At 59.5% G+C, this 11,600-nt stretch overlaps 1 protein-coding gene across 2 annotated transcripts in view; it reads left to right on the top strand.

Moving 5' to 3' along the window:
- Positions 1-11,594, top strand: part of LOC102040624 (mitochondrial Rho GTPase 2) — a 48,752-nt gene extending 37,158 nt beyond the window's left edge. The window contains exons 41-58 of one of the 2 annotated variants that reach the window (XM_031060449.1): positions 73-131; positions 1,161-1,242; positions 1,348-1,391; positions 2,734-2,787; positions 3,129-3,181; positions 3,844-3,952; positions 4,373-4,474; positions 5,047-5,145; positions 5,552-5,660; positions 5,917-6,037; positions 7,066-7,150; positions 8,219-8,364; positions 8,443-8,543; positions 8,615-8,745; positions 9,166-9,246; positions 9,425-9,547; positions 9,679-9,881; positions 11,423-11,594. In XM_031060449.1, the coding sequence (XP_030916309.1) occupies positions 73-131; positions 1,161-1,242; positions 1,348-1,391; positions 2,734-2,787; positions 3,129-3,181; positions 3,844-3,952; positions 4,373-4,474; positions 5,047-5,145; positions 5,552-5,660; positions 5,917-6,037; positions 7,066-7,150; positions 8,219-8,364; positions 8,443-8,543; positions 8,615-8,745; positions 9,166-9,246; positions 9,425-9,547; positions 9,679-9,881; positions 11,423-11,540 (1,820 nt within the window). In that variant the 3' untranslated portion in view covers positions 11,541-11,594. The remainder of the gene's footprint in view (positions 1-72; positions 132-1,160; positions 1,243-1,347; positions 1,392-2,733; positions 2,788-3,128; positions 3,182-3,843; positions 3,953-4,372; positions 4,475-5,046; positions 5,146-5,551; positions 5,661-5,916; positions 6,038-7,065; positions 7,151-8,218; positions 8,365-8,442; positions 8,544-8,614; positions 8,746-9,165; positions 9,247-9,424; positions 9,548-9,678; positions 9,882-11,422) is intronic. The other variant, XM_031060448.1, reaches the window with a different exon arrangement.
- Positions 11,595-11,600: the final 6 nt, after the last annotated feature.

Genomic DNA, 11,600 nt, shown 5'->3' with positions numbered 1-11,600 from the left:
CCCACCTGCTCCTCTCCTCCTCAAGCTCTGCCGTGCCGGTGCCAATGTCAACGTCCTCCCTTTATTTCCTAGCCCAGGTGGGGAAGACGTCCCTGATCATGGCTCTGGTGGGAGAGGAGTTTCCTGAAGAGGTGAGTGGGGAGGGGACGCGTACGGCCCCAGCCCGGGGCCCCTCGCTGGGTGGGACAGCTCTGTCCCCAGTGTCCCCGCTGGAGATGGGGCTGGGTAGGACAGCTCTGTCCCCAGTGTCCCTGCTGGAGATGGGGCTGGGTGGGACAGCTCTGTCCCCAGTGTCCCCGCTGGAGATGGGGCTGGGTGGGACAGCTCTGTCCCCAGTGTCCCCGCTGGAGATGGGGCTGTCTGGGAGGTGCTCGCAGCTCTCGAGGCTGTGACAGCCACGGGGCTGGTTCAAGTGAGCTCAGTGGGAACCACACGGAGCTCCAGCTGAGGTGGTGTTTTCCTCACTTTGTGCTCTGATTCCGACCTGGGGGCTGGTCCTGACTTGCAGCTCTCTCTGCCCTGGGGAAGGTGTTGGTGCCTCCCAGGGCTCCCCTTGCTGCTGCTGGGGGTCTCTGTCACCAGCACAGCAGGGCTGGCACCACCACAGAGCCCTTGGAAGGGGCCAGCCCCATTCTCTGCCCGCTGCACCCTCTGGAGATGGGTTTGGTGCTCTGAGCCAGGCCAGTGTGAGCAGCAGCATCCAGCCAGCTGTGCCCCTCGACAGCTTGCTGTCCCAGCACAGTTTGGGTAGGGAAATGGGATCAGTCTGTCCAGACACATTTTCCCCAAGCTTCGGGTGGTTTCTCCCGCTGCCCATGTGTGCCCTCCATGGTGTTGTGCTGGGCAGCATCAGCTCTGGGGTTTGGGGGGACCAGCCCTGCACGCCTTCCCTGTTCCCAGCCCAGCCCACACAATCAGCTCAGGGCTGCTCCCAGAGGAGCCCAGGGAGTGTCCAGGGCTTGTCTCCACCGGGATCAGGAGCTTGGTGTGAGGGAGGCAGGTGGAAGTTCCACCTGGAGGGCACTGCCTGTGCCAGGGCTGGAGTGCAGGGGTCTGCTGCAGCCTGGTGGGCCAAGAGTGATCCGTGATCCACAGCTCAAGGCCCTGAAGTCCCTTGTCACCTGTGCTGCGTGGCTGGACGGGGTGTGCTGCCTTTGCAGGTGCCCCCCCGGGCGGAGGAGATCACCATCCCGGCCGATGTCACCCCTGAGAAGGTCCCCACACACATAGTGGACTACTCAGGTAGGGCCCTGTCCTGCCTGGCTTCTGCCCTTCCCTGCCTGCCTGAGGGGATTGGGATGGGGTGCCCTGCCTGGGCAGGTGGTGATGGCTTCATTTGCCTTCCAGAGTCGGAGCAGACGGAGGAGGAGCTGCAGGAGGAGATCGCCAAGGTGAGCAGGGCTGGCCGGGATGGGGACAGGAGGCTGTGGTCCCCTGGGGACACATGGCTGCTCCCCTCCCCTCCCTGTTAGCCACCCAGAGAGGCACAGGCAGTTGGTTATCCACGGATTAATGCTCCTGGTTTGTTTAGAGGCTGGTTTAATCCTGCTCTGTCTTGTAAGCTGTTGTGTGTGGCTTGTCCAAGGCCTCCAGGGAGCCTCCAGAAGGCGAGCGGCGGGGGCAGCTCACTGCCCATGGGAGGAGGAGGCAGGAGCAGACACTGCTGTCAGCCTCAGGATATCCCCCATGGACTCAGAAGAGGGAGGAGCAGTTGCTGGGTTTGGGCAAGACCCCTGCTCCCTGCATTAGATCCCCATGGCTGCCTGATGAAGTGGTGGCACAGAGGAGTTAATTTGGGAGCTGGAGCTCCTGGCGAGCACTGGGCAGGGAGGGATGAGGGAGCCCTCAGAGCAGCCATGGAGGAATAATTAAGTTGTCTGGCTGGGTTGGACCCAGCTGCTCTTTGCCCTGGGATTAACCTTGACTCTGCAGACATGAGGACCTTTTAATTGTGGGTAATAAAACCATCTCTCTCACGTGAGCAAAGCTGTTTAATCTCCCAGCCCCGGTGGCTAACGGTCGAGGAGGTGGGCATGAGGGTCCTGCTCCCTCCACCCAGACAGCAGGAGTACACAGAAGCTTTAAATGGCTCCAGGAAATCCTGCCTAAACCCTTGTGTGTCCTCGGATTAGCATTAAACTCTCTGCTGAAAGGACCAGTGATCCCTCCTGTCTGCTTCCGATAAAGCCTCGGTGCTGGCCCTGTCTGCAGGGGTCAGGAGGGGAGGAGAGCCGGGACATGGCTGCTGTGGGAGGGGGATCTGGGCCAGGAGGCGTGGGAGCAGCGGCTCCTGAGGCAGAGGAACTGCTCCCAGCAGCTCTGGAGGCACAGGAGCTGCTCCCAGGAGCTCGAGGACTTGTGCTGAGGGCGCGGGGGGCTGTGTACGTGTCCGTGCTCACGTGCGCTCGGCCGAGCGCTTCCCTGGCAGCTCAGGCAGCATTCCCTGCTTCCCTGGCGTTCCCTGCTGCCCTGGCATTCCCTGCTTCATGGCCTTCCCTGCTTCCCTGGCATTCCCTGCTTCCATGGCGTTCCCTGCTTCCATGGAATTCCCTGCTTCCCTGGCATTCCCTGCTTCCATGGAATTCCCTGCTTCCATGGCCTTCCCTGCTGCCCTGGTGTCCCCTGCTTCCATGGCATTCCCTGCTTCTGTGGCATTCCCTGCTTCCCTGGCATTCCCTGCTGCCACAATTGTGGCAGGGACACCTCCACCACCCTCTCCTGCTTCTCTTGCAGGCCAACGTGGTCTGCATGGTGTACGATGTCACCAAGGAGGCCACCATTGACAAGGTAATGGGTCCCCACCACGGCCCTGCTCCAGCAGCAGGGCCAGAGGGTGTTCCCAGTGCTGGGGTTTCCGTGCTGCCCTGTGGTGTGGACATGTACTGATGGCCCCTGGCTCTGTGGGATTTTGGGTCAGAGATTCCTGCAAGCAGAAGCTGATCTCCACCCAAGGTTGCTCCCTCACAGCAGGACAACAGGGTTGTTGCATCCTGGTGCTGGCATCCAGCATGCCTGGGGCTGCTCTGCCTGCTGGTGTGAGGGAATGCTGGGGAGCAGATGGCTGCAGGGAATGTTCCTCTCCCTCCCCAGGCTGTGCTCACAGCCCTTTCCCTCTGCTCACCTTCCAGATTCGCACAAAGTGGATCCCCATGGTGAACGGGGGACTTGAAAAGGGATCCAGGTACCGTGTGGGCTGTGATCTGGGGCTGCAGAATTGGGGCATTCTGGGGGCTGTGGGATGCCCACCATCCTCACCTCCTGAGGGTACTGAGAGCAAACCAGCTTTGTGGTTTGATCCAGGCCAGGTTGAATGGGAGCCGTGGTCTAATGGAGGTGTCCCTGCCTATGACAGGGGGTGGGATGAGGTGAACTTTAGGGTCCTTCCCAACCAAAACCATTCCAGGACTGTGGTTTGTGGCCAGACCACTTAGAGCAGAAGCACACGGGCACTTCCCTCCACCAGAGATCCAATTGAGGCAGGGGGTCACTGAGGAGGGATCCTTCTCCCCCCTTGATCTCATCTCAGCCAGACAGGGAGAGGAGGCTGCCAGGGGGGTCTGGGAGCACAGAAGCTTTAGTTTGTGTGTGAGTCTCTTGGGCAGAAGGCTGTTGTGCTGGATTAAAGGCTCCTGAGCATATTGTTGCTGGGTGAAAGCATAAGCAGGATCAGGCAGTCTGTTTCTCCAGATGGATGCTCCCGGCTGTGGGAGGCAGGAAAGCTGCTCTGGACCTTGCAGAGGAGAGCTGGGGCCTCCCTGACCTGCTCATGGGAGCACCAGTGGCTGGGACAGTGCTGGGACCAAGAGAAGGCTGGCCTCACTTGTGCTCTGTGTCTTTTCCTAGAATCCCCATTATTTTAGTGGGAAACAAGTCTGACCTGCAGGTGGGCAGCTCCATGGAGGTCATCCTGCCCATCATGAACCAGTTCTCGGAGATTGAGACCTGTGTGGAGGTGAGGGAGCTGGGGGGTGTGCAGGGCCTCCCTGAGGGGTTGGAATGCTGGTTTGGTGGGAGTCAGGGAGCCTGTGTGCTCCTGGAGAGCTGCCCTGGTGGTGTTGCTCTGCACAAGTCCAGGGGCTGAGAGCCTGTCCTTTGGCCTTTCTGTCCTTTACCCCTTGCCAAGGAGCAGCTTTCTGTGTCTGCCCTCTGTGGCTCTCTAGCTGGAGTTCCACACAGGCCCTGTTGATTCTGGGGCTGTGGAATGGGCACAGCAAAGCCAGAGCAAAACCTAGGGGATTGTCCCTTTGGATTTTTCCTCATGGTGGACAAATGTTGCTCTGGGCTTCGAGGCACAGCTAGTCTGGCTGGGGGAGATTGTATCATCCTCCTCCTGCCCTTTTCATCAGGGCTTTCTCTTCTTCTGAATCCCCAGTGCTCTGCCAAGAACCTCAAGAACATCTCTGAGCTCTTCTACTACGCCCAGAAAGCTGTGCTGCACCCCACTGCCCCGCTCTACGACCCAGAGGAGAAGCAGGTGGGCTCCTGGGGGAGTCTCCTTCCCTCACACTGCTCTGGGCTGGAGGTTTTGGAATGCAGGTGGAGGGTTTGGGCTGGCACAGACAGGCCAAGGGAGCAGTGCCCATCTCCTGTGCTCAGTACACCTGCAGGGACTTGGGTGTGTTGGGGCAGAAGCCCTCATGCTCCAGGCTGTGTGCTGGCTGTGGAGGGAAGGGTCTGGAAGAAATATTCTCCATGGATTGTCCTCTCTGACTTTAGATTGGGCATTAGGAAAAATTTCTTCACGGTAGGGGTGGTCAGGCACTGGCACAGGTGGAGTGGTGGAGTCAGCATTCCTGGAAGGATTTAAAAGCTCTCTGGATGTGGCACTTGGGGACATGGGCTAGTGGTGGCTTTGGCAGTGCTGGGGAACAGCTGGACTCAGATCTTGGGGCAGTTTTCCACCCTTAATGATTCCATGATCCCCACCTCCAAGGAGGTGGGACTGGCCTAGAAGTGCAGGAAGGGAGCCCTCTGTGTGTGGGGCTGCAGGAGGAAGGGCCAGGCTGTGGCTGGCCCTGTCATTGTCACCGTGGTTGGTCCTTGCAGCTCAAACCCGCCTGTGCTCGAGCACTGACCCGCATCTTCAACCTCTCAGACCAGGACAACAACCAGATCCTCAGTGATGATGAGCTCAACTACTTCCAGGTAGGGTGGCTGCAGAGCTGAGGAATTCCCCAGTGCCTGGGATTCCCTCTCCAGCAGGGGAGCTGCCCCTCCTGGCACAGCCATCCCCGTTCCTGTTTGGTGTTTCTGTGGCACAGCTGAAGCACTGCAGGGTGCATCTCTGAGCATGTGGGGTTCCATCTTCCTAAACTTGGGCTGTTTGCTCTGCCATGGGAAGACCAGGAGGCTCTGGAGATGCTGAGAGTCCTAAATTATTGGGATGTTGAAGAACAGGGGTTTGGTCAAGGCCTAAGACAGAAATCCATGAGCTGGGTGGATTTTCCCTCTCTGAAACCTCATTCCTTGCCAGGGGAGAGGGAAGCTGTGAGACAGGATTGTGCTCTGTGAGTGCTTTTCTGACAATGGTCTTCATTCTCTTGGGAGGCAGAAGTCTTGTTTTGGAAACCCCCTGGCTCCCCAGGCCCTGGAGGATGTGAAGATGGTTGTGTGGAAGAACACGACAGACGGGGTGCAGGACAATGGCCTCACCTTGAACGGTAACACCCCGAGGGCTCCCTGCTCCTCCCCAGGGCAGGGGGAATGCACATCCCTGAGCACATCCCAGGGCCCTGCCCTTGGCCTGAGCCTCCTGGCCTAGTTAGTCCAGGCCTAGTTAGTCCCTCCTGTTAAAGCAAGCCTGCTGTGGCTCTCTGTCCCAGCAGTCTGTTTTCCCAGGGAAAAGCATGGCTGAGGAGTGGAGCCCTGAGCCTGAGCTCACTCCCCTGTGGCTGAGCCCCCTGATCTCTCCTGCAGGCTTCCTCTTCCTCAACACCCTCTTCATCCAGAGGGGCCGGCACGAGACCACCTGGACCATCCTGCGCCGCTTCGGCTACGACGACGAGCTGGAGCTGACAGATGACTACCTGTACCCACAGTGAGTGTCCAGGGCTGGGCAGGAGGGGGCCACATCCCCCTGGTGCATGGCTCAGCATCCCCAGCACCCTGGCTGCATCCTTCCTGCAGCCCAGGAGCTGCTCTGGGCCCTGAGGTCAGGTCAGGTTTTCAGTGCTCACCTTGCTAGGGGCAGGAACTGAGACGTGGGGTCAGGGACAAACACAGCAGGCCTGGGGCTGCTGATTTAGGCAGACAGGAAGGTGGGGAATGAAATCCAGACTTGCCTTGACATCAGCAAGGGGTTCTTGGAGGCTGCTGTGTGCCTGGCTGAGCGAGGCAGAGCGGCTCTGTCGGGAGCAGTGAGCTGTCAGCACAGCCCTCGCGGCTCATTGTGCGGCTGCTGTCTCCTCTCTGCTCCCTGCCACTCTGGAGATGGGGAGCTGGCAGGAATGGAAGGGTTTGCCTTGGGAGCTGCCTCCTCCTCTTCCCAGAGAGCAGGCTGCAGGGAGGTGACAGGGACACGCTGGTGGATGGCACCCGGGGCACTGCTGTGCCCTGCTGAAACCCTGGGCATGGGGCAAAGCAAGGGCACAGCATGTCCTGGGCTGCCTGGCATTGCCAGGGAAAGGCCACTGTGCATCCTCAGGGGATTCTCCCCAAAATAAAGGGGCTGTGTCAAGGAATAGCCAGGCCTGGAGGCAACAGCTGACCTTGAGCAAGGAGGGAGTGGGGAGCTGTTTCCCCTGGGTGAGATGTGCTCACACACTGCCCTTCATTCAGGGCTTGAGGAGGTTCATTTGGGTGTCTGAACTGGAGAATAAGATATGAAGGATAAAAGGGAGATTTAGGTTGGGTAGTAGGAAAAATTTCTCAGCTGAAAGGGTTATCAGGCACTGGCACAGCTGCCCAGGGCAGTGGTGGAGTCCCCCCATCACTGAAGGGATTTAAAGCCATGTGGATGTGGCACTTGGGGACATGGGTCAATGATAGCCTTGACAGTGTTGGAACAGTTGGACTCAGTCAGAGAGGGCTTTTCCAACTTAAATAATTCCATGGTTTTCCCAACAGGATCCGTGTGCCCCCCGGCTGCTCCACAGAGCTCAACCACTTGGGATACCAATTCCTGCAGAGGCTCTTTGAGAAGCACGACAAGGTGGGCAGCAGGGCAGGGGCTGCAGGGCAGGGGATGCTCTGCTGGGCCTGCACAACTGGGCACAGCTGCTCCCCTAGCCCCCCTCTGTGCCATGGAGCACCAGGGAAGGGCTTTCCTCTGCCACAGCATTCCCTCTTTGGAGGCTTTGGGAGCAGGGAGTGGCCACAGCAAGCTGTAGGTAGTGTGATGGCCTGTCAGGGACGTGGGGTTTGGTCACTACTCCTGCCCAAAGGGCACTTTGGACTTTGAGGGACTGGGTCTGAGTTGGCATCAAGCTGACATGGCCCTTGTAGTGCCTGGCTGCAGCAGGCAGGGAGGCAGGGAATTGTGCAGGGAGGCAGGCAGGGAAGCGGGCACAGCTGCTGGCCAGCAGCCATGGACCAAACACCAGCATCTGCCAGCCTGGTGGAAGGCTGCCAGGCTGGAGAGAGGGAGAGAAAGCAACACTTTTGTGCCAAACTCAGGCTCTTGGAGAGTGGGAGAAAGGGATGTTTTGGATCAGCATGCACCTGCTCGGACTGGCTATTCAGATGTTGATGTGCATCTGGGGGATGGCAGCTCTGTGACAACAGGGAGTGGCTCAGGAATGGCAGCACAGAGTGGACACACATCCCTGTGTGTCCAGATCAGCTCTGTAGCCGTGGGGAATGGCAGAACTGCATGGATGCACATCCCTGGGTGCCCAGGTGCCAGCAGGTCCCCTTCAGGCACAGCAGCCTGAGTGCTGAGCTGGCCTGTGGAAGGCCAGGCCGGCCTGATGCAGGCTGCTGTGGCACAGCTGGCTCCAGGAATGGCAGGAGCAGCAGCTCAGGGTTGTGGGGTGGGCGTGGACAATCCTGCCTGGTTGCAGCTGCCATCCCACGGCGTGTTTGCTGTTGTGCAGTGCTGGCAGTCCCTGAGGCACAGGCTCTGAGCTCGCCCAGCTCCGGCCTCGCTGCGGTCGATCGATTCCTGTCATTGGCAGATCCCTGTGGCCGTGCACAGCAGGGAGGTGGCTCGTGTGGCAGGGACCCCTGTGGGCACGGGCTGGGCCCTGCCTCCCCTGGTGACTCCCCTGTGTTTTGGCAGGACCAGGACGGAGCCCTGTCGCACACAGAGCTGCAGAACTTCTTCAGCGTGTTCCCCTGCGTGCCCTGGGGCCCCGAGCTCTACAACACGGTATGCACCACTGATAAAGGCCTGCTTTCCCTGCATGGATTCCTCTGCCAGTGGACGTAAGCTCAGTCCCTCTCCCTGGCCCTTGGTCACATCACTGAGCCCTTGCTGACCCTCCTGACCCTCTGTCTCTCCAGGCTTGTGGCTTACCTGGACGTACGGCACTGCCTGGAGTGCCTGGGCTACCTGGGCTACCCCATCCTCTCGGAGCAGGACTCCCAGACCCAAGCCCTCACAGGTACAGCCATGCCCTCCCCTTCTGTCACAGCTCGGGTCCCTCCTGGCTCTCACCACCCTCTCTGCTGCCAGTGACCCGGGAGAAGAGGATTGACCTGGAGAAGGGGCAGACCCAGAGGAATGTGTTCCTGTGCAAGGTGCTGGGAGCGCGGGGCGCAGGCAAGTCCGCCTTCCTGCAGGCCTTCCTCGGCAGGAGCCTGGCGGTGAGTGGCTGCTCCCTGCCTGGCCACGCTCCCAGGATGGAGCAGGAGGCACAGCTGGGGGTCCTGGAGTGATCTGTCCCACGGTGGCACCTCCCTGCCCCTGGCCAGGCCCCCCTGTGTGCTGCCCTCCCTGCCCATGCTCCACATCCCCTCTGTGCTGGTGGCTTTGGTGTCCTTATCATGGCTAAAGCAGTGGGTCTGCTCCCTCTGCTTGTCCCAAGGGGCTGTGCCTTTCCCTGCTCTGACCACAGCAGTGCTGGCTTTCCCTGCCTGTTAGGAGCAGCCCCACATCTCTTGACAGGCCCTGGCTGCCCTTCAGGGAGCTGTCAGGCCATGGGGGGCTCAGGGCACTGTGAAACCATCCCTCACCCAGCACTGCTCCTGGCTCCACTGCCTGAGACGGTGTTTTCCTTGTGACAGGCCCAGAGGGAGAAGCCAGGAAAGCCATCCCTCTACACCATCAACACAGTGCAGGTCAATGGCCAGGAGAAGTACCTCATAGTAAGTGTGGGAGGGCAGGGAATTGTGCCTGGCTCTTAGCAGGGCTGGGCTGTCCCTGTACCCCGGCACATGGGGCTGGGCTGGGCTGTGGCTGTGCTGGCACTGTCCTTGTGCTGGTGTGAGGAGCAGCTGAGCCCTGGGACACTGCAGTGCCACATTGCTGTCCCCTGTGCTGCAGCTGTACGAGGTCAGTGCTGACAGCACCTTCTCCAAGCCGTCGGACACAGCCTGCGACGTCGCCTGCTTCATCTACAGCCTGAGCGACCCCAAATCCTTCAGCTACTGTGCCAGCATCTATAAGGTACGGCAGGGACCCTGGGGGCCTTCACAGGGGTCCTGTTAGACTTCACCAGGGGCACATCAGCCTTCGTGGCAGCCCTGCCTCTCCCGGGGTTGGTCCTTAACCCCTCGCTGGGGTTTCTGTCTCTGCAGCAGCACTACGTGGACAGCCAGATCCCCTGTGTCTTCGTGGCCTCCAAAACAGACCTGCCAGAAGCCAGCCAGCAGCCAGGGCTCTTCCCAACCGAGTTCTGCTACAAGCACTGCCTCCCTCCACCCTTCCCCTTCTCCTGCCACAGCCAGGGACCACCCAGCACCGCTGTCTACACCAAACTGGCCACTGCTGCCACCTTCCCGTCAGTATCCTTCCCATGGGGGGCTCTGCTGGGGAGGGGGCTGTGTCCCAGCCCTGCCTCTGCCACATTGCTCTTGCTTTTTGGTTTCTCTGCAGCTTTTGGTGTCATCTAGGCCATGCAGTGACAGGACAAGGGGGGATGGCCCTAAGCTGAAGGAGGACAGGATTAGAGGGGATATTGGGAAGGAGTTGTTCCCTGTGAGGGTGGGCAGGCCCTGGCACAGGGTGCCCAGAGCAGCTGTGGCTGCCCCTGGATCCCTGGCAGTGCCCAAGGCCAGGTTGGACAGGGCTTGGAGCACCTGGGACAGTGGGAGGTGTCCCTGTCCATGGCAGGGGTAGAATGAGATGAGCTTTAATGTTCTTTTCCAATCAAACCATTCCAGGGTTCTGTGATTCTGTGATCTGCTTATACAAATAATTGGAACAGAAAAGCCACTTCTTCCTCTAATTGCAGAGGGGGGAGGTTTTCTTCTGCCTGTGTGTATGTCTCTGGCAGATTTAGTAGATAGATCCTGCCACAGGAGTGTTTATTTTTGAAGCCTAAGATAAAAAATGCTGAAGAGGAGTAGCCAGCTTAGTTTGCCAAGGCCCACGGGGGGGGTGGCAGCTATTTTCTCCCGATGAGATGGATCAGGCTGAAAAAGAGGTCAGTGAAGCAAGACCTCTGTCACACAGCCTCTCTGAGAGGAATGCACCCCAGAGGGGCTGGGAGCGGGGCAGGACAGCACCAGGCTGGTCACAGGAGGTGAGGGAGGCTCTGGGGAGAGAGGAGGCTCCCTGTGAGGGGAATCACTCTGCTCCAGGGCTGGGAAGGGCCAGCACAGCTCCAGGGGCCGAGCCCCGGCGGGGAGAGCGTGTGGGAGCGTTGGAAGGCAGGATGGGATTACTAGTGAGTAGTTTTCCCTCCAGCTTCTTTTCAATAAACAACTTTATTTTTAGAGCTGACGCTTTTTTTTTTCTTCCCTCCCCTCTGCAGTATTAAAATTTAAATATTCTTAATATATCTTAGGGTATGTGGTATAAATAAATAACAGCGTAATGGAGGGCTGGGGATTGGCTGTGCTCCCCCGATGTAGTGGGGAATGAATTATGGATGGAGGGAGAGAGAGGAGAGGAGCTGTTAGTGCAGGACAGCACGTGTTAGGGGAGGGGATGTGTACACTGGGGCAGCACCAGGCCCTGTCCCTCGCTGCCCTTTGGTCCCTGTCACCAGTGTCCCCGTGGTGGCATCCCGGCTCTCCGTGCACGGGGAGTTGCAAAGGCAGCCTGACCTAGAAAGGCAGGTACCTGTATAATTATTGAGGTGTTGGAGAGCTGTTTCCAGGGCAGGGGAAGGCACAGCCACATCCGTCCCACAGCCCTCCCCTGGCTTGATGGTGATGAGAGCTCTGCTTGCAGGGATGGGCAATCTCTCAGATTCTCACTGGGCTCTTCCCCCCTGTGCTGGGCTCATCCCCTGGCACTCCCAGCCTCCCTGTGTGGGGTGGGAGCACCGGGACAGCCGCACTCACCCTCACCAGCCTCTCCTGTGTTTGCTTGCAGCCACCTGAACGCCGTGGAGCTGGGAGTCGCGTCCTTCTGGCTGCGGGTGGCGCTGGGGGCAGCGGTGACAGCGCTGGTGGGCTTCACCCTGTACCGCCTGCTGGCCAAGAACAAATGAGAGCCCCGCCCCGCTCCGTCCCGTGACACCAGCTCCCCGTGGCCGGCGACGCCCAGAGGG

This window comes from Geospiza fortis, unplaced genomic scaffold (assembly GCF_000277835.1).
Source record: "Geospiza fortis unplaced genomic scaffold, GeoFor_1.0 scaffold114, whole genome shotgun sequence".
NCBI lineage: Eukaryota > Metazoa > Chordata > Aves > Passeriformes > Thraupidae > Geospiza > Geospiza fortis.
The sequence above is the reverse complement of the archived record's forward strand: the minus strand, read 5'-3'. Positions and strand labels throughout refer to the sequence as shown.